Genomic DNA, 22142 nt, shown 5'->3' on the forward strand with positions numbered 1-22142 from the left:
GACATCTTTTTAGTTTAAATATATACATATATAGATATGTATATATATATATATATATATTGTAAATAAGGGCTATATGCTCAACAATTTGATTGGAACATATATATATAGATAGATAGATACATATCTATCTATCTATATATATATGTTCCAATCAAATTGTTGAGCATATAGCCCTTATTTACAATTTCACACATTTATATTAAGGTAGTAATTTACTACTTTACACCTAAAGTTTGTCACTTGAGACAATCTTTAAAAATTTTTAAAAAATCTGCCCAAGTATTAGTAAAAATACATTATTCAAGTTATTTAACTATAAAGAAATTTAAAAAATTTATGAGTTTTAGCTAACTTTGTACATATTTGAAGTTCCTTTCTGTTCTTACTTATGTTTATATTTTTCAAAACTTTAATAATTTTTATGATAATGTTAATTCATCATCTATCATTGATTGATTGATAAATTAACAGATCAATTGTACAGTTAACCTTTGTCTGACCCCTGAACCTAACAAGCTTATTCAATTTGCCTTGTTTCACAGTTGGCACTTTACCACCTGAGCCAGGCCTACATTCTAGCATTTTGCTGGGTAATTGTAAATGAATTCTCATGGACTTTTCTGCCTGGGCTTATTTTCAACCAGGATCAAAGGAACCTGGATTACAGTATTACATCTAGGATTATAGGCTAGCTGAGCCACCAGCATCTGTCCCTCGTCTGTTCATTTCTTATGTTACGTTTGCAAAATAATTTTTTAAAACCAAGTAATCATTAATATGTGATCTCAACAAATTCTGGTAGGTAAAATGCAATAAGTTCTGTATTTTATTTTTGTATGTATGTGCATGAGTATCTAGATATACTGCATTGCAATGTACACAAAGGATCACATATAAAATATACCTAGGTTTTACTCAGTGTTATTTCCCAAATCAAGTTCCTCTCAAATCTAGATATGGAAACTCTGAACCCTAATATGATGCTATTTGAGAATGTGTCATTGAAAAAAATAATTAAGTTTCGAAGTTCATATAGTTATATCCCAAATCTAATAGCACTACTGTCTTTCTGAGAAAAGAAATAGATCTAGTGCAATCATTCCCTTTCAGTGTGCTCATAGAGGAGATGGCATATGAGAACACATAAAGAAGTAACTTTCTATAGACCATGAACACAAGAAAGCAACTCTGTAGGAATCTAGACCTTGATCTTAGAGGAACAAACTGGGTGGCCTATGGAGAAATTAGAATTAACTCAGCTACCAGTGGATTCTACTAAACAAAGAAGGGAAGCTTATAAATTGAAAATAGCACAGAATCAGACAATTGAGCTCACTTCCAAAAATATATATATATATAAAACTTATATTTGTTAAACATATATGTATTAAATATATGTTATATAATATATAATATAATATATAATGTACATATTATATTATACATATTATTATGCATATATATCATGCAATACATTTGTATAATTTGTATAAATATAATTCATTATTATATTATAAAATATAACAATATAATATGTAAAATGTGTATATTATATCATAGTATATCTTATATAATATATAACATATGATATAACATGTAATATCATTGTATATTACATATACTCATCATATATCATATATCTATATATTCTGCTATATAATTTGGGATCATGTATCTGAAGGAAGTTAAGTCAACATACAACAGAGATTCAGAACACCATATTTATTGCATCACTATTCACAATAGCTGAACTATGGGATCAGCCTGAATATCCATCAACAAATGATTGGAGAAAGGAAATATGGTGTATTAAATACATGATGGAGTATTTTTGAGCCATATAGAAATATTAATTTATGTCATTTTCTGGGGAATGGGTGGAGCTGGAGATGATCATGTTGAGTGAGATAAGCCAAGTGCAGAAAGACAAATACCACATGTTTTTCTCATATGTGGAATCTAGACCTAAAAGAAAACATAAAGCAACATGAATGTAAAAGCAGAGCTATTGTGAGGAATCAACTTAAATGACCAGGGAGGGTGAGCAAGGAAGTGGCTAGTGGTGAATATGTCCAAAAATCTACTACCTTTTATATGAAAATGAGATAGTGAAACTCACTATGTTTAAAAGAAAAAATACAAAACAAAATTGGAATGACGACTAATCCACAGGGTGAACATATTCAAAGAACAGCATATGCATGTATCAAAATATCTTAGTACAATTTACACAATTCATATACACCTGTATATTATCTAAATAAAACTGTAATTTTGTATTAAAATTTAATCAATTTTTCCTTTTTAAGTACTGTTGCTACCTTGATCATCTTCATACATTTAAAAAGCAAGAAAAATGTGATTAATATTATATAATTTCCAAGACAGGATATATTTGATATATGTTTATGTATGAATCTACTTGGAGCTATATTACCTATATCTATAACATCTATTTTTACCCCTATTTGTTATATTTAAATAATAAATCATTCCTTTACATGATAGCTTGAAATGATGAAAAGTGAATATTCAATGTATTTTAAGGAATCTTTCAATGATTTAATATGACTATATTATTGAAGGTCTGTAAGTCTAAGCAAAAACGTAAAAAGTGAACTTAAGAGTTTGAAATTGCATTTGAAATTCATATGATATCCTCAAGCAGAAAAAGCCACCAAAATGTGTATTCCCCTCTTCCTAATTTAGACAAGTCCTAATTATTTTTCACTTACTCATCATGGAGTTTTAATCAGTATTCCATAGCAAAGAAATTAACATGTAAAATTATCTATTAAGAAAAAGTTGCATGCTGCTGGTTAATGAGCAATGACCAGTAGTTCATGGACCACAGCAGACATTGGACAGTGCACACCACTTTTCATATTCCAGTAACTGGCAGAACGACTCTGACATATTCATTCAGTGTTTGAAAACTTTTAAAGTTCTCATAAAAGTCTAAAATCCAGTAGATGAAACATCATTTACTATTAGACTCTCATTAAAATTATTTTGCCCAATTCCATGTCGTTTAATTAAAAATCTCAAGACACCATTTCATTTCATTTGAAATTTGTGACTGTAGCTCAGTGGTAAATGTCTTGCCATATACACATAAGAGGTATGAAAAACTATTTATTTCAGATCTCCAAAGTTGCACTTTTAAAATAAGCTCTCAATGTTGTTTTAGATGTCATAAGAAAGTACATTTGCTGTGGTTTTATTTGCATTATATTGACTATATTCTTCAGCAAACTAAGAGTTTAGAATGAAAAAGCTAGAGTAGACATTAAAACTAGATCACTGACCTGTAATGTTTCCCTCTAAGATTCTTATAACATAATTCTGGTGACATAAATTGTTCCTAATAAATTCTGTGATAGGCCTCAATCATTTCTTTTTTTTTTTTTTTTTTTTGTCGGTCGTGGGGCTTGAACTCTGGGCCTGGGCGCTGTCCCTCAGCTCTTCAGCTCAAGGCGAGCGCTCTACCACTTGAGCTACAGCGCCACTTCCGGTTTTCTGGTGGTTTATTGGAGATAGGAGTCTCACGGTCTCTCCTGCCCGGGCTGGCTTTGAACCGCGATCCTCAGATCTCAGCCTCCTAAGTAGCTAGGATTACAGGCGTGAGCCACCAGCGCCCGGCCTCAATCATTTCTTGAGGAAGTGTTATTTGAAAGACTATCTGGCCACTTTCCTCCATGTATCTCAGTAAATACTGTTATTCAAGTCTTTTCCCTGTAGGTAATTTCTCAAACCTACTCTTTTCTACTGTTTCTTATGGAAAATCAAATCTATTGAAAATTGTCTGTATCATATTAATCAGAATATTATGTGTTTACTGTTATGTCACAAAGATAGGCTAGAAATCTTAATATTCATGTAGTTGTTCACTGCATAATGGGAGGAACCAACAGAGGGGAGTTTTAAACACATTCTAGAAATCGTCAAAAGGTAGACATGAAAGAAAAATGCAACATCTATTCACTTATGTTCCCATAAAAATTATCGTGAGTTAAAAATTAAAGAGCCAATTTAGGGTGACATGAATTTGAAGCTGGATGCCAGTGCCTCCTGCCCGTAATACTAACTACTAAGGAGGCTGAGATCTGAGGATTGAGATTCAAAGCCAGACCAACCAGACAAATCTGATTGTCCTTTATCTCCAATTAACAGGTAAAAGCCAGAAATGAGACATAGCCCAAATGGTAGTGCACAACCTTGAGCTAAAAGATAAATGAAAGTATGAGGCCCTGAGTTCAATCCTGGGTAAGAAACAAAATAGATAATTAAAAATAATGAGTGTGATATTTCTTAATAGTATCATTACAAATCTTATATTGAGATACAGACATTGGAATGCAGCAGATATATTTGAACACTGATGAAAGGCTGTGCTATCTTTGAGAAGATAAGAGAGATCAGAATTTCATGAAAGTTGTGGACATCAAGATCCTGTTAAGCATGATAAATATTAACTTACTAATTCGAATGAGCAGAAATTGAGAAATGCAAGTCCAGTGATTTCACTTATGTATTACCTCCTTACAAAGGGCTACCATAAAAAGATTCATGCAGCTTGATTTTTGTGTAGAACTTTAAAAATAGGATATTATCCAATATTGAGAAACTATAACAATAAGCTATTGCGCATGCTTAGGGAAATGTTCGGAATGCTCATACAGACCTGTGTTGGGAATTGTTCTGGAATGCAGTTGATTCTCGTATTGGTGAGGTCATTTAACTCAGCAGGACATTTTCCTAAACCAGAAGGACTGGCAGTGGTGGCTGGAGTTGAAGTAGGTTTATCTAATACTGGAGAAAAGAAAAGAGTAAAAGTGAGACATGTTATTATTTTCTACAGATTTTTCAAGCAATAGATTGTCTATGTTTTTTTAATAAGCGTTTTATTGTGAAAATACCATATAGAGGGGTTACAATTTCATGAGCAAGGTAGTGAGTACATTTCTTATCAAGCATTGTTGCCTCCTCCTTTGTTTTTCCTCTACCGTCCCTGCCCTCCTATCTTCATAACTACATACCCCCCATTACCCCCTCTCCCCCGCCAAAGTTGTAAAGTTTGTTTTTTGACATAGCATCTTGTACACATCATTGTTGCAATGAGTCCACCTGTACCCCTATTTAAACATTTTGTTTTTTCCCTTCCCCTCCACAAATTACACCAACATCAAATACAGTGAAAACAGGGGCTATACCATGGGGGAGGGACATAAAAAGGAACAAAAAAATTACCTTATTAATACGTTAAAAACAATAGCAAGAAAGATAAAACCACTTGTGTCCTTATCTTGGGGTTCATTTTACCTAACATCATCTTATCTGACCTTTTCTGCTTGTCTCAGACATATACTAGTTATTGAAAATAAGGATTGTCTATATTGAAAGAATACATTTATAATTAGAATGATTTAAAAATATACTAATAAAGAAGTCTCACAAACATAAGCCCTGGACATCAAAAACAGTCAACTAGTCTTTGATATCAAAACCTAAGAACAATCTTATGACCCAGCAATCCCACTTTTGGGCATTTACGCAAAGGATCACAAACAAGACCATATTAAAGCTACCAGCACAACTATGTTTATTGCAGTTTTATTTACCATAGCTAAGATATGGAACCAACCCAGATGCCCCTCAGTAGATGAATGGATCAAGAAATGTGGTATATATACACAATGGAATTCTATGCCTCCATCAGAAAGAATGACATCGCCCATTTGTTAGGAAATGGAAAGACTTGGAAAAAATTATATTAAGTGAAGTAAGCCAGGCCCAAAGAAACATAGGTCCCATGCTTTCCCCTATTTGCAATAACTAGTTTATGTCTGAAACAAACAGAAAAGGTCAGATAAATTGATGTTAGGTTAAATAAACCCCAAGATAAGTATTCAAATGTTTTTTTTTCTTTCATGGGATTGTTTCTAACTTTTTTTTAACTTTTTTTAACCTTTCATGTCTGACTTCTTTTATTTAGTGTATTGTTCTTTTATATATATATATATATATACATATATATGTATATATATATATATATATATATATATAGTGAAAATACCATATAGAGGGGTTACAATTACATGGGCAAGGTAATGAGTACATTTCTTATCAAGCATTGTTGCCTCCTCCTTTGTTTCCCTTTCCCATCCCTTCCCATCTCCCATCTCCCCCTCCTTTCCCCCGACCCACCCCCCAGCCAAAGTTGTAAAGTTCATTTTTTGACATAACGTCTTGTACATCTCAGTGTTGTAATGGGTCCACCTGTATCCCTAATTAAACGATTTGTTTTTTCCCTTGCCCTCCACAAATTATACCAACATCAAATACAGTAAAAGCATATACACAATGGAATTCTATACCTCCATCAGAAAGAATGACATTGCCCCATTTGTTATGACATGGAAAGACTTGGAAAAAATATATTAAGTGTTTCTAACATATTTATAAGATGATTTCTTTGTTGTTTTGTATGTCCCTCCCCCACAGTATAACCCTTACTTTCACTGTATTTGATGTTGGTATAATTTGTGGAGGGGAAGAGAAAAAACAAATCGTTTAAAAAGGGGTACAGGTGGAGCCATTGCAACAATGAAATGGATAAGTCCTTATGTTGAAAAATGAACTTTACAACTTTGAGGTGGGGAGGAGCTGGGGGGAAGATGGGAAGGTATGGGAAGTGGAAACAAAGGAGGAGGCAACAATGCTTGATAAGAAATGTGCTCATTACCTTGCCCATGTAATTGTAACCCCTCTGTATGGTATTTTCACAGTAAAAAAATAAATAAAATTTTAAAAAGAATATAAAATGTTATTTTAGTAGGCTTTGCTCTTTCCAAAACTTTTTCATAATTGGAATATTGTTTTATTAAGCATTGTGTCTCTGTGCAATTCACACTGTCACTGAAAAGTAATGATATAGCTAAAAGATAGAATTTATAAAAATCATTACTGGAGAGAGAGAGGATAATCACATCACTGTATAAATCCTTGGCAACTTTTCAGGAAAATGAAACACATTTCCAGGGGTCCTGGCAGCCTTTTAACAGGATACAAAAGGTACAAAATGCACGTTCACAGTGCATTGACAATTTTTATTTTATAGATGAATAAAAGGAGATAAAGAAGCACCAAACTATAAAAGGGTGAAAATTAGACCAAAAAAAAGTAGAAAGGGGAAATTACTTGGAAGAGAACATTAAGCAGTGAATAAATACCTGAAGAAATAATTGAAACATTGAACTCAACTCTATGTAAGGAAGAATATTAAAGCAATCTGTGTGCAAGATAAACTTAAGTGTTTACTATATAGTGAATTATCCTTTACTGGAAAAAGACAAATCAATAAAGGCCACATAAATTGCTAAGCACAGTTAGACAGAATGGAACAGAATGTTTCCCATTCATTCCAATTTTGATTTGGTCTTGAGAGAAAGAAGAGATTCAGTAATTCAGGAGGTTCAGTATTTCTAAATTATGACATAAATATTATGGGGAAAAAGTTAATTGAGCACCTCTTGCTGTACTTCACCTACCCTTGGCTTCCTGTTATCATAAAACCTCTCTCTCAAATATCTGAAAAAAGAAACCAAATTGGCCTCATTCCCAGCATACTTTGTAAATTTCTGCAAGCCATACTCGAAACCTGGGTTTCCCCCACTAATGGAAATAATCTCTTTGGTTACAATGGGCAATTATTCCACAGTGTTAAACCTTCTGTTCCTTTAATCTCTTCTGTTTCTCAAGGTACACAGGTAGAGATATCTACTACTACACAATTCTACATAGTTCATCCATCAGGGCTAATTTCTTTAAATCTGTAATAATTATTGAGTTAACTTAATCTTACTATATTGGTGGAGAATTCTTACATTGCTTACCTTCAACAGCAGGTGTCTTGGTTGCTAAAACAATAACTAGAGCCACAGCTATTATAGTAACTATCAGAAACAGGACAATTAGAGAGATTTCCAGTCCACTAAATTTCTTCCTTGCCATCTAAGAAAAAGAAAATAATCTGTGTTTAGGTGTAAAATACATAATTATCCTCAATCACAATTAAGTAGATAACTGTATATATATATACATATTTTATATTAAATGTTATATGTTATATTGACTATAGTGTTATATATGATATTGTATATACAATATATATACAGTGCAATCAGACCTGGAGATAGCTTTATTAACATAACTAAAACAGTGCACAATGAACAAAGCATAAGCAACATAGACAATTTGAAAAGAAATGCTATATCCATGCAAGTCACATGATTATCTGAACATGGAAAAATCAAGGAGAGAGATTTCCCAAGCTAAGCTTTCTTGTACTTGTTTTAAAGCACTTCTCAAAATAAAGAAATTCTTTATGTGCCCTATGCACCTTAGTTGTCACCCGTAATTCTGTGAAACCTGTGCTCTTAGCACAATTTTCTGATTAGAAACGTTAAACCAAGAGGGAATAAATTATATTTCAGAATGAAATAACTCAGAGCTGCTATTCTAAGTGATGTGGATCCATTTCAAATTCTGCTGTTATACAGCAATACTGTGGCAAGAAATGCAAATATAAATGATTATAAATAGCACATACATTTGGGACTTATTGTTATATTTTAGAATGTTTTCTCCACTGTGGCCATCAGCTCTTTGAAAAAAACTAGCAAATAAAATGCAAATACAAACACACATCTAAATCATATTTATTTGGAGAACACTATGCATTTGAGGGAGCACACAAAGGATACCTAGCTGTAGATTAACAAAGAGCTCTTCCATGATTATTAACTTTTCATAATTTAATTTGGGGTATAGAGACCAATTTTTTTTCCTACTCATAAAGTCTCCATGGATTTCTAGTGTTTTGGCATACATCTACATAGAATTCCCATGACATATATTTTTTAAAATTGTTAGTTTTGTGTATTTTTTCCTCCCTGTAGTCCTGGGTTGATAATTGGATTCAGGTTATACAACTTGAAACCTCTTTTTCTGTCACTCAGTAAACCATAGTGATTTCTAGCTTCAAGCAATTTCAGAAATATTTGCCTATCCTGTCCCTAATCCTACCATGTATTTTTGCATAGCCTGAATCGGTCTTGCTGGCTGCTACATCTTCATTGGACCACTCAGCTCGGACTCAGCTGAGTTCAAATTACTTCCTCTGTGCTCCCATTCCCAGTCTTAGAAGCAGAATTAATTTATCCTTTCTCCATTTTACCACACAGAAGCAAGTTATTCATGTCTGTGCCAGTGTTTGTCACTGGATTGTCACAGTCCTAATAAAAAGAACTATGAATGTGGATGGACAGTGGTAGAAATATGCCCAGGATTTTTTTAAATAAGATTTTTATTGTGAAAATACTGTACAGAGGGGTTACAGTTACATAAGCAAGGTACTGAGTACATTTCTTATCCAGCATTGTTGCTTCCTTCTTTGTTTTTCCTCTACCATCCCTTTCCTTCCATCTCCACAACTACACAGCACCCCTCCACCCCCACCTTCACACTGTGCCTAAATTGTAAAGTTCGTTTTTCAACATAGTGTCTTGTACATCTCATTGTTACAATGGGTCAAACTGTATCCCTATTTAAACATTTTGTCTTTTCCCTTCCCCTCCCCAAATTATACCAACATTAAATACAATGAAAAGAGGGTTTATACCATGGGGGAGGGACATACAAAGCAACAAAAAAAATCACATGGTACCTTATAAGTAGGTTAGAAAAAGTAGCAAGGAAGAAAACAAAAACACCTGTGTCTCTATCTTGGGGATCATTTTGCTTAACATCATCTTGTCTGAGCTTTTCTGCTTGTCCCAGAAGTATACTAGTTATTGCAAATAAGGGAAATCATGCGACCTGTTTCTTTGGGCCTGGCTTACTTCACTTAATGTAATTTTCTCCCAGTTAGAATGGCTATAATCAAGAATTTTGTTTTGTTTTGCTTTGTTTTGGTGCCAGTGCCTGGAGCTTGGTGCTGTCCCTGACCTCTTTAATCCCAAGGCTAGCACTCTACCACTTGAGCCACAGCTCCACTTGTAGCTTTTTGCTGGATAACTGGATATATGAGTCACATATACTTTTCTGCCTCGATGGGCTATGATCCTCACATCTCAGCCTCCAGAGTAGCTAGGATTACAGACATGAGCCATCACTGGTACTCAGCTCCGGCTTAATGTTTAATAGCGGTTAGTAGCAAGTATTGGAGAACAGCATTTGGGTTGACTATAAAAATGCCTATTATATCAGTTACATTCAAAGACATTAAAATTAGTAAAAAGGTACAGACAACTGTAAGCAAAACGTTCCACATGAAGCTTTTTAAACAATGAAACCTAGTTGCTCACAATGTTCAATGAGTAGTAATTTGGTCATAGTTAATGTTTCACTTTGAGAAAGTACAAGTTTTCCTCAGAATGATGTCCTACTTTGGATTCAAGAAAGCACTAAAGAGGATTGTGCTTTTAATTTAACAAAGGAAAGCAAAAAAATGCATAGTATCATGATACAAACCCTTTTTTACCTAGAAAAATCAGAAAAAGTTCATGGACCAAAATTAAAACATTCATATGAATAATTACAAACAAAGTACTGCTGAAATTATCTATTTTCTGTACATGGTAATTACAGTGATTGTATTTTAGATAATAGTAATTATAAGTAAAACTTTTGGGGGAAAACTATCAGTTGATTTGCTATATTAAAAATGAGTTTGATTTATTAGATGGTAGCTTGATGACTGATATTAGACAAATGAATAGATGAAAGGGAAAAATTGAATCAAAATTCAGTAAATAGCCTACACAGTTGAGAAAATTGAGAGGAGAAGTAGGGTTGGGATGGTATGGGGAAGAATGATGAAATGAATTATGTTGATCATGATGCACTATATTCATGAATTGATTTGCTGAATGGTAACTCCTAGGTAGAACTACTTAAAGATCATTCTAAAGGTAAAAATACCTAACAGATACTATGAATACTTTAGACATGTGGCATTCTACACTATCTATATAGATTCTCAAATATACTTCATTATAACATATCCTTTCACTTTTCAAAAGAATATTTTCCAATCATATATTCCTTTACATTAAACATCTAAACAAAATGTGCCAAGATGCTACTTATGTTTGACAAAATTTATACTGCTGAATTGAGTGAAGGAAATGTTCTCATATTCTTAAAAATTAGACTTTTCATCCTCTAGTTTTAGTATAAAGGACTATATATTTAAAATGTCAACTTAAATATATTATTTCACTACTTATAATTACAGGTAAGACTATAGCTAATGTGAACCAAGGCAAGACATAGTTATTTACACACATAAAAGAAGTGATAGAGAAAAGTCCACAGGCTTACCTTGTTTCATAGCCTGGTATATTTGCTATGTTGTGCTGGAGTTGGGTAAGGCTCTTACAATAATGATTAAAGGGAATTGCCAGGTATATATTGACCTACTCATAAAGTTATATTGCACCCTCACTAGCCTATCAATTTTTAATATACTTCTGCTCAATATGAAATTGTTAAAAGCCTTAATCCTTAAAGGAGTTTTATAAATATTCCTCTCTGAGAATTTAAGTTAATTAATAACTGGGCTCTTAAATAGATTTTGATTTCTAGAAGCTAAGAATTATCGTAAGAACCTGCAAAGTAATTATTTCAATTGTTTTTGCTCTTTGCAAATCTATATTTCTTTGGGGATTTTTTTAATACTCTTAACTGTTTTATGTCGTGTGAAATTTAAGTTCTCACTGAAAATTGGAAATGTACTTGAAAGATATAAAATAAGAAAAAGATTTCCAGAAACTGAAGATCAAACACAGCCCACTTAGCCTAAATCATACATATTAAAATAACCCAACAGGTGGTATAGATGTATATGATGATTGGACCTTCTACTTTCTCTGCTCTAAAGTTGTAGATCTCTTTCTTGTCCACTTCACTATATTCTTTTCTTCTTCAAATTCATTTGTGTGGAGACATTTTTAAAATCAAATTCATTCTGGTGAAACACAAAATAGGATGATGTTACATAAGTACTAATATTGAAGCAAAAGCCAACAGTCTTCTTATTAACCCTATGGTTGACCATGTTCCTAACAAGAAAGTCATATATGCCCTTAACTAAGTCAGAAACAAGTCAATCACTTTTATCTATTTATTATGTATAACACAAAATTTTAACTATTAAAAATCATATGGATAATAGGAGAGAAAAGGAGGGGGTGACAATGCTTGACAAGGAATGTTCTCATTACCTAATGTATGTAACTGTAACTCCTCTGTACAGCATCTTTACAATAAAATAAAAATGTTTTAAAAATTGTAAAAATAAGTCTTATGGAACAGTAGCTCACACCAATAATTCTACATACTCAGGAGGTAGATATTTGAGTGTTGTGCTTGAAAGTCAGCCCAGGCAGACAACATCCAGAGACTCTGGTTGCCAATTAACCAACAAAAAATAAGGTAGAAGTGGAGGTGTGGTTCCAATGGTAGAGAGCCAGCCTTGAGTGGTAAAATCTGAACAAGACTATGAAGCCCTAAGTTCAAACTCCAGTACCAGCGCTCAAAAAACAAAATAAAATAAAGAAGTTTTAAAAAGAATAGTTTTTACTATTAGGGGTCTTTTATTGTTCCATATGAATTTTTGGATTGCATCTTCTATTTCCTTGAAGAATGAGGTTGGAATATTGATAGGTATCGCATTGAATCTGTAGATAGTTTTGGGAAGTATTGCCATTTTCACGATGTTGATCCTTCCAATCTAGGAGCATGGGAGGTTTTTCCACTTTCTAAGCTCTATTTTTATTTCCTTTTTCAGGTTTTAAAAGTTTTCATCACAGAAGTCCTTCACTTCTTTGGTTAAGTTAATTCCTAGGTATTTTATTTTTTGTGAGGCTGTTACGAATGGAGTTGCTTTCCTGATTTCAGCCATGCTTTTCTAATTTTTGGCATACAGGAAAGCCATTGATTTTTGAAGGTTAATTTTATACCCTGCTACTTTGCCAAAGTTTTGAATCAGCTTGAGTAATTTGGGAGTAGAGTCCATAGGATTTTTTAAATACAACATCATGTCATCTGCAAAGAGGAAGAGTTTTACTTCATCTTTCCCTATTTGGATCCTTTTTGTGTTTGCATCTTGTCTTATTGCTGTAGTTAGGCATTTTAATACTAAATTGAAGAGAAGTGAAGAGAATGGACATCCTTGTCTCATTCCTGAGTTAAGAGGAAATGGTTGTAGTTTTTCACCATTAAGTGGAATGCTGGCTGTAGGTTTGCCATATACTACCTTTATTGTATTGAGGAATATTCCCTGGATTCCTAGAATAAAAAGCATTTATATTCTAACAATTCTCAGTTAAGTAGGCACAATTTTTAAAAGCAAAAGATTTGAAATAGAAGATCTGGGTATAAAATGGTACTTGGGGATACATAAAAAAAATCCATGGGCAGATTTGTTTGCATATTGAAGCATACTTTTCTTCATGCACAAAGTCTTTAAATAATAATAGCTTGCCTAGGCACAAGATCACTGAGGAAATTATGATTCTCTCAGGTGTCAGGGCTTTGCTATCTATAACAAAGTCCACTTTCACTCAGAAAAGCACTCAGATTGTGCCACACATTCCATTAGCAATTTTTCAAATATATATAAATATATATATGAAAATGATACAATTGCACAGAGATGAACTCATGCTTGAACACAAGTATAAGAAAAGGCCATACCAGAATACCTACATGACTACATGATTGTGGGCAAAAGAGAGGATCTCCAGTTATCTAGAAAACAGATGACAATATCCATAAAGAGGCCCCAGTGAAATTCTCAGAAAACTCATCTCAGTTATTAGAACTTACGAGTAATCTCTTCTCTATTCCTAGGCCAAATACTTCTATTTGTGGAAAATCTAGCAACTCTACTAACATCTCCACACAGAAGATATGAGTGTCATAGGTTACAAGAGGCAACATCAATACATAATAGTCAATCCAATCTCCATGGTATCAGTGACTAGTAGAACACTGAAACTAGATAAAACACATATAGTTGATAGAAATGAGATAAATATAGATAAGTGTTATCATTATACATAACTCCATTCTTCGCCCTACATAGTTCTAATTTTACTAATGGATACCAACCAATAGAGGACCAATATTTTCACAGATATTTTGAAAGTAATTTCAAACAACTCTATTATGAAAAGCAAAGGAGGAGAGGGCAAGGGAGAATCACAGAGGAAGTGAGATCAATTGGAACATATTATAAAAAGTAGAAAGGTAGCAATGAAGCCCCCCTCTGTATAACTAATGTAAGCTAATAAACATTTCCAACACATCATGTAAAAGTTATTCAAACACAAAGGAAAAAACAATTATAATTATAAAGAAATTCATTTAACTTAAAATGATAGTGTTTATATTCAATAAGATGATCTTTTAAATTTCCCATTAGCATATAAAGCTCTGTGATGTTTTCAAAGCTGCATAAAGCAAAATTACTCCTAAATTGTAGTAGGTAGAAAAATAACAAACAGCAGGAGTAAAATGGAATAATGGATGATTGACACCTACTATAATCAAAGCAGATTTCTGCTGAAGTGCTCATTTTGGATTGTGTTGTGTTGAAACATTTTAACTTAAATTTCTGAATTCCAAACATCAGGTGGTAAAATTGCAAATATCAAATATGTACTTAGTGTTAACATTTATAGAGTATTGTAAATTATATGCTCATTTCTAATGGTGCTGGCCACCAATAGATTAAAGAAATAGTTTTCCAATCAGTAGGTCATCAAATATTCCTATTGCTTTCAGATAACTGTGCAAAAAAAAAAGTAAACCACAGAATGTAAATGACCATAGAGGGCAAGAAGAGAGGAGATTGCTGAATTGAGTTATTTCTAGGAAAAAGATGTAGGTGCAGATAGTCATTTAAAAGAGGCAGCCAAAGCTCAGAGGATGCATTGGAAGAAATGAAAAGGGAGAAAGAAAATAAAAGGACAAAGATGAAAAAATAGGAAGAGGATAAGCATGAAGCAGGAGGAGGAGGGGAAAAAAGTAAGAAACTAAAGACCAATACCAACTTGGACAAGAAAAAAAAGGATATATTATGTGAAAAGTTTCTAGAAGATTGACACTTGTATATAACATTATAAAATTCCTCCCTTATCAATGAGACTGATGAATCTACAGATTTTATTCTCTAGATCTGACTAGTTTCACAAACAACGTACTCAAGTTTTGAGATAACTCATTTTCAGCAGAACTAAAATCATATTCTCTCAACTCTCTCAAACCATTCTTACTGGCTCAATCAATATCTCACTATCCTCAAAGTCATGTAGGCTTTAAATTTTGTTTCTTTTCTTTTCCCCAATATACATAAAGAATTTCCCCCTCAATATTCCATACACAATTCTTTTTGTTCATGTTTCTACCTATGCTGTAGCTTGCAATGTGAAGCTTTTGTTTTCATTATTTCCCAATGAAATGAAGAATCTTTCATTTGCTGAAGCTTGTACATGAAGAAATCCCAGATGGAATCTTCCCAGTATGATACATGATCAGTCATCACTTACTCATCAGAGGGAGTCTTCCATCCCCTCTCTGTGCTGGGGACTCTTGATCAACTTTCTCCTTCCATGTCGATGTCCGTTTCATTACAACCCTGTCCTTGCTCATCCCCCATTAAAGTTATCCATGGTTGCTGTTATTAACTTTTACTCTCTATGCTTTCTGTTATTTACTGAAAGCGTGGGAGGAAAAACCCATACCTTCCTTGGCTTTTCTTGACTCACCAGGCTACAAAGTTACTTTGCACCTAGAGTGGGATCTCCTGGCAACTGCCAGCTGTATGTGTACTCTTGTTCTGCTTTGACAAAATTACACCTGGACATGATTCATTAAACAGGATCCTAATATTCACACAGTGAAAACAAAGGAGGCTATTCTTAGAAGATGATCGCAAGGACCCAATAGTTATATGCAGAGGATCATATAAAATGAAGTTTATTGAAATGAACTCTGAGAAATGGAAGGAAGAGGTTTTTTGTTGTACTGTTCATGGTTCTTTTCCTTTCCTTTCTTTTCTTTCTTCTCTTTTCTTTGCTTTCTTCTCTTTTCTTTTCTTTTCTTTTGTTCCTTTTATCCTTTGGCTTATTCCCTTCTGTGGTTGTTTTTAGTTTCTGTAAACTTTGTTTGTATATAACTTTATCTGATTTGGGGAGGAGAAGGGGAAGTACAGAAATGATGGGACAAAGGTTGAACCAATTCAGCAATAAAACTCACTCACTGGACACTACATTGGAAATGAACTATACTACTCTAGGGGAAGGGAAGTGGGGAGGGGAAAAACTGGGAGATAATGAGGGAGTGGTGACATTGTTCAAAAATAAATATACGCATTACCCAACACATGTAACTGTAACCTTTCTGTAAATCACCTTTACAATAATTTTTAGTAAATAAAAATAATATTTAAGAAATCCACTAGTCTTAGATTGTCAGGAATAGAGCTGGACTGAAATGGGGAAAGCTGAGTGTCTTCATCAAAGGGATTTGGAGATTTATGGTAGAGTTTTGATTTGTGCTATATGGTTGCAGAAGAGAATGACTCTTCATTGGATGATTGCACTAGCAAGGGCAATTCAACAAGCCAGTTGCTGTAGATCATACTCTGTGTTCAGGAGAGAGGCAGGCAAGAGATATAATTGGTCATAAAAACCACAACACACCCAAAAGTCAATTCTTGCTACAATATGTTTGAGAGAAATATGTTGATCATGGTGTGACCACCAGTAAAATAACTTCTGTCTTTTTATTCATCTTATTGATAGTTATCTAAATTTCATTTAATATTTGGCCAACATGTGTATCTTTCTCATGCTCTACATGCTTTGTGTTTAATAAAATTCCAGCCTGTGGGATGAAACTAGAATTCATGCATGTAATTTCTCTTTGTCTTTCTGTCTCTGTCTCTGTCTTTCTTTCTCTTTCTCTGTATGTGTGTGTATGCGTGTGTGTGTGTGTGTGTGTGTGTGTGTGTGTTGGTGCTACACATTGAACTCAGGACCTGAGTGCTATCCCTGAGCTTTTATGCTAAACACTGGCAATCTACCACTTGAGCCACAGCTTCACTTCTTGCTTTATTTTGGTAGTTAATTGGAGATAAGAATCTCATGGACTTTCCTGGCCAGCGTGGCTTTGAAACATGATCCTCACATCTCATCCTCCTGAGTAGCTAGGATTAAAGGTTTGAACCAACAGCACAGGGCATAAATTTATTCTTAAATGTGAACAGTGAACTCAAGTGTGATCTGAATGTTTGTATCCCTGCAAGATGTGTACATTGAAATCTTTATCCCCAAAAAGAGGTTCTTTAAAAGGTTACTGGGGCATAAACAGAGAGCCAACATGAACAGCAAGGAAGGAAGGAAGGAAAGAAAGGAAGAAAGAAGGAAAGAAAGGAAGAAAGAAGGAAAGAAAGGAAGAAAGAAAGGAAGAAAGGAGAAAAGAAAGAAAGAGAGAGAAAGGAAGGAAGAAAGAAAGGAAAGAAGGAAAGGAAGAAAGAAAGTCTGAGAAAGAACCTCATTTACCTTGTGAAGACAGCCTATAGGCTCCATCTGGGAACTAGAAAACATGTCCTTACAAAACATCCAGTTTGTTAGTGACTTAATCTTACTTCTCAGATTTCATAATTATAAGAAACAAATTTATATTGTCTAAAACTATTGAGTTCATGGGATTCCATAGAGAAGATTAAAAAGAAAAAGAAGAGAAAGAGTTCAGTATCCAAATTGAAGTCCTTGGAAACCCCCCAGGAAAATTAATATTGAAAACTTACCCTTTAATTTCCCACAAGTAACTAGCAAATAGTGATAACTATCAAATTTCCATCAGGAAATATATAAGAATATTTTATTTCATCATTGTGATATTATTAGCCTAATAAAATTCACAGTAAGTAGAACTAATGAAGAACATCCGAGAGAAATTTTAGGTATGAATATTGCAAATACTGAACAAACACCTCATCCCTGAAAATAGTCCTAAGAATTTTCATTTTCAATACTTTCTTTTTGGGGCGTTTTGAATAAATGCTTTCTTTTTTTATTGTGAAAATACTGTATTGAGGGGCTACAACTACATTTCTTTACAGTATTACCTTATTGATTTATAGGAAATACCTTCCAATGAAACCTCTCTGAAAAGATGAAATACTTGTTTACATATTAAATTCTCTGATACAAAATCTTTAGTATTTCAAACTGGTAATGATGTATTTAGTATGCTTTTACGTATACAGTTCTTGAAGCAAAAGTTCAAAAGTGACGGTTGATATACATAAAATAACTACAACTGCTCTGAGATTAATCTGATCTTGATCTGATCCCTTTAAAACTGTGAGATTTACCTACTTTTAAGCAAATATTTTATATGCAATGAAGCAATATTTCTTTGGAAAACAAGAATACTGAAACCAACTTACAGAATTATTGTTTTAAATTCCTGTAGGGTGATTTCTCACTAGTATGAGTAATGGATGAAAACTGCATTTTATTCCATAGAATTAATTTTCAATTCCAAATCAGAAAAGAATTTGATCATGATACTTAAGTTCTCTGTGAAAAAAAGGTATTCAGTTTCTTCTTTAACACTGGTAACCCAACTAATCAAAAGCTTATTAATTAGCTAGCAGTAGGTACATGAGGATTTTAACTAAATGTAAATATAAATCACTTGAAGGTCATGAAGCTGTCTGTAAAACTGCATATCCAAAATGGATCTGCCAAAATTTCTGCTTAAGATGGCATCTACCCTCTTCCAATACAGACTTTAAACCCCAGCCCTATTCACAATAGTTCTAAGAGAATGAGCTGAAAGAGTCCAAAACAACAAGAGGCTGTTGTACCATGAAAGCCTATGCAGCTGTAATAGGCCTGTTCCTCACATCAGGAGAGCTTCATGACCATTCTTCCATGTTCTTGCTCTAACGAACATGATCTCTGTCCTAGGGAGGAAAGATACTTCTATTTCTGCCATGCTGTCTGTGTTAGCAGGTGGATGCAAGGCAGGTACATTGATTATGTACTGTTGATTTAAAATCATAAGAAAATTATCCTAAACGTGTACATGAGAACACAGGCTAGTGAAGGCATTTCTTGTTCTTAATAAATCTCTCTTAGGCTTTCACAAGGATTATATAAAATGTTTCAGTAATAGACTCATAATTGTGTTCCCCCCACCCACTTCAGAATGTCTGACAGTCTATAGCTTCTATGCAAAGTCACACAAGCATGATGCTAATTTTAGGTTTTACATATCTTTTGCGAATTATAATAAAGTAATCCTGATTCAGAGGAAGTCCATGTGTATACATCAAGTAAAGGGTTCTGCTCTTTCAGAAAACATAATATATCTTCAAAACTCTATTGATGTAGAACTTTTTGTTGTTACTGGCTTGCTGGCTTCAAACTAAAATCTCTGCACGAAAAAATTAAAAAAAAATTGGTAAGTAGAAACAGTGCATCAGCTTTTCCAATGTGCAATTCATAGTTGAGAAAATTTCTGCCTTTCAATGTATTTAAATTAAGTACTTGTATAAAGTGGCTGAATTGTGATAGAAACAAGATGATTCTAGATACTATTTAATGAAATTCACCTCATGTTTATTCCTTTTCTTGTTCCATCATAGGGCTTGAACTCAGAACCTGGGGTCTGTCCCTGAGCTCTTTTGCTAAAGGCTAACATTCTACTACTTTGAGCCACAGTGCCACTTCCAGTTTTCTGGTGATAACTGGAGTTAAGAGTCTCATGGACTTTCCTATTTAGGATGGCTTTGAACAGCAATCCATTGATCTAAGCCCCTTGAGTAGTTAGGATTACAGGCATGAGCCACCAGCACTCAGCCTCAATATTCCTTTCTTAAGCCCACTTTCTCCTCTTCTTTCTATTTCAACAATCTTGATGGGTCTGGTTATATCATTTTTATACATGCATTTAATATCCTTGATAATATGTAGGCATTGTGTGCTTTCTCCCTTGTCTTCTCCTCTGCTGATCTCTCCTCAAACAGTCCTATTCTACTTTTCCATCCCTCAGGTTTAGCAACATGATTTCTCAAAACACTCTGTCGTTCACAATACTAAGAAGGTGGGTTCAGTATAAAATATGGAAAACTAGAATCACAATGATACTTATTTTACAACTGAAAATAAATCAGGTACGTATCCAAAATTAAAGTTTTCTTGAACTTACCAGGATATGTGTTCAGTACTTGCCACATAGATGGAAATATAAAGTTCCTCATAATGCATAGCTTTATTTCTCTACATTATAATAACTATTCATATATATATATGTGTGTGTGTGTGTGTGTGTGTGTGTGTGTACATATATACATGAATCCAGAGGGAAAAATAGAAGAGAATCCAGAGAGGAAAAAAAATAATAATTTGTCAATTGAAACTATTTTATAGAATAATTATATTTTATTGTAAGTACCTTATTCTACTATAGAATCTGAGTTCACCTCAAATATCTGAAGGGTCTATTTTCCAGGAATTAATAATTACGAAATAGAATTGGGTTAGATTTTTTCCTAGGCCAGTCTTATTGATGTATTATCCATGCTATAAAATAGCACTATGAAACTTTTTTGAAAAAGTAACATTCACTGAAAGAATAAATGATAAGAGATTAAAAGAGGTCCTGTCCTAGCTGTGGATATCAGTAGGAAGGGAAAGGCAGGTGAAGATGGGGAAAGAGGGCAGATGTAGTCAAAATACATGTGGAGAAAATGAGGCAAAGATGGTCATTGAGAATGATTTTAAATGGAAAGAGGGAGTGAGGGAGAGCAAATGGGAGAGTCCGATTCAGGTTTCTTGTATACATAGATAGACATGTCAAAATGAAATGTTCTTGCACAACTGATTCAAACTAATAAAATGGTGGAGAAATGGTCTGGGAAGGTGGCTCAGTGGTAGAGTGCTTGATTCACATGCATGAGGCTCTGGGTTCGATTCCTCAGCACCACATAAGCAGAAAAAGCTGGAAGTGGTGCTATGGCTCAAGTGGTAGAGTACTCACCTTGAGCTAAGAGCTGAGGGACAGCACCCAGGCCCAGATTCAAGCTCCATGGCTGACTAAAAAAAAAAAGTTGGGGATAAAGGAAGTACCTAGCCAATCTATAAAGAAAGTATTACTTTGTACACATATATTAGTAAATACAGAACTAGATTTGTGCCTTGTTCTTTCAGATAGGATCCTATAGGAGCAATATAGGCTTGCTTCATATTTTTCAGGATAGTCAAGAAAATATTGAGCTACATCTCAAAAGATAGATCAGCAAAAAGGAAGTTATATTTTCTTTTTTTTGTTTGTTTTTTGTTTTGTTTTGTTTATGTGGTGCTGAGGAATCGAACCCAGAGCCTCATGCAGGCAAGGCAAGCACTCTACCACTGAGCCACCTTCCCAGCCCCTTCAGCTGTCATTTCTATGTTAAAACTCCTTACATTTGTTTTTCTAGTTTTTCTCCTCATCTAAACTACTTTAGGCCAAACTTTACAGTGTGTATTTCATTCCTTTTTTAAATTTTATTTTATTTTAAAAGTGATCTTCTCACTTACAGTCTAATATCCTACCATTCTGCTTAACGTTTTTACATACAGGCACTTTTGCCACTCAAAATCAAGAAATCAAATTCAACATCCATTTCCTCATCTTTCTATTCAAGGGTCTCATAATTTCAGTAGCATAACCATTTTTATAATACATTTTCTTAAGATAAATATTCTTAAGATATTGGTATTATAAAGTTTTTATTCTTATGTTTAGATGGATGACATTTTTCCCTTTTCAGAATATAACATTCAAAAAATACATTTTCATTTATATCCAAGTTCTTATGTTTCTATGTTCCAATCCAAAAGTAGCTTCATTTAAAGGGAATTTAAAACTATCCTTACAAGGCAATACAGCTTGTATTTTTTCTTTTTTCTTTTCATCATGGAGGCTGTTGGTATTCATATTTTGTTCTCTGTCACCTAAGTAATCTTTATAATTCTATTTAGAATAATCTTGCTAAGTAGGATTTATAGTTC

At 33.6% G+C, this 22142-nt stretch overlaps 1 protein-coding gene across 1 annotated transcript in view; it reads right to left on the bottom strand.

Moving 5' to 3' along the window:
• The window catches only part of Si (sucrase-isomaltase (alpha-glucosidase)), a 90724-nt gene extending 82708 nt beyond the window's left edge, over positions 1–8016 (bottom strand). The window contains exons 1-2 of the mRNA XM_013016144.1: positions 7899–8016; positions 4688–4815 (exon numbers count right to left, since the gene is read on the bottom strand). Coding sequence (XP_012871598.1) covers positions 4688–4815; positions 7899–8016 — 246 coding nt within the window. The remainder of the gene's footprint in view (positions 1–4687; positions 4816–7898) is intronic.
• Between the last annotated feature and the right edge of the window lie 14126 nt (positions 8017–22142).

The sequence above is a fragment of the Dipodomys ordii genome, unplaced genomic scaffold, assembly GCF_000151885.1.
Source record: "Dipodomys ordii isolate 6190 unplaced genomic scaffold, Dord_2.0 Scaffold30, whole genome shotgun sequence".
Taxonomy (NCBI): domain Eukaryota; kingdom Metazoa; phylum Chordata; class Mammalia; order Rodentia; family Heteromyidae; genus Dipodomys; species Dipodomys ordii.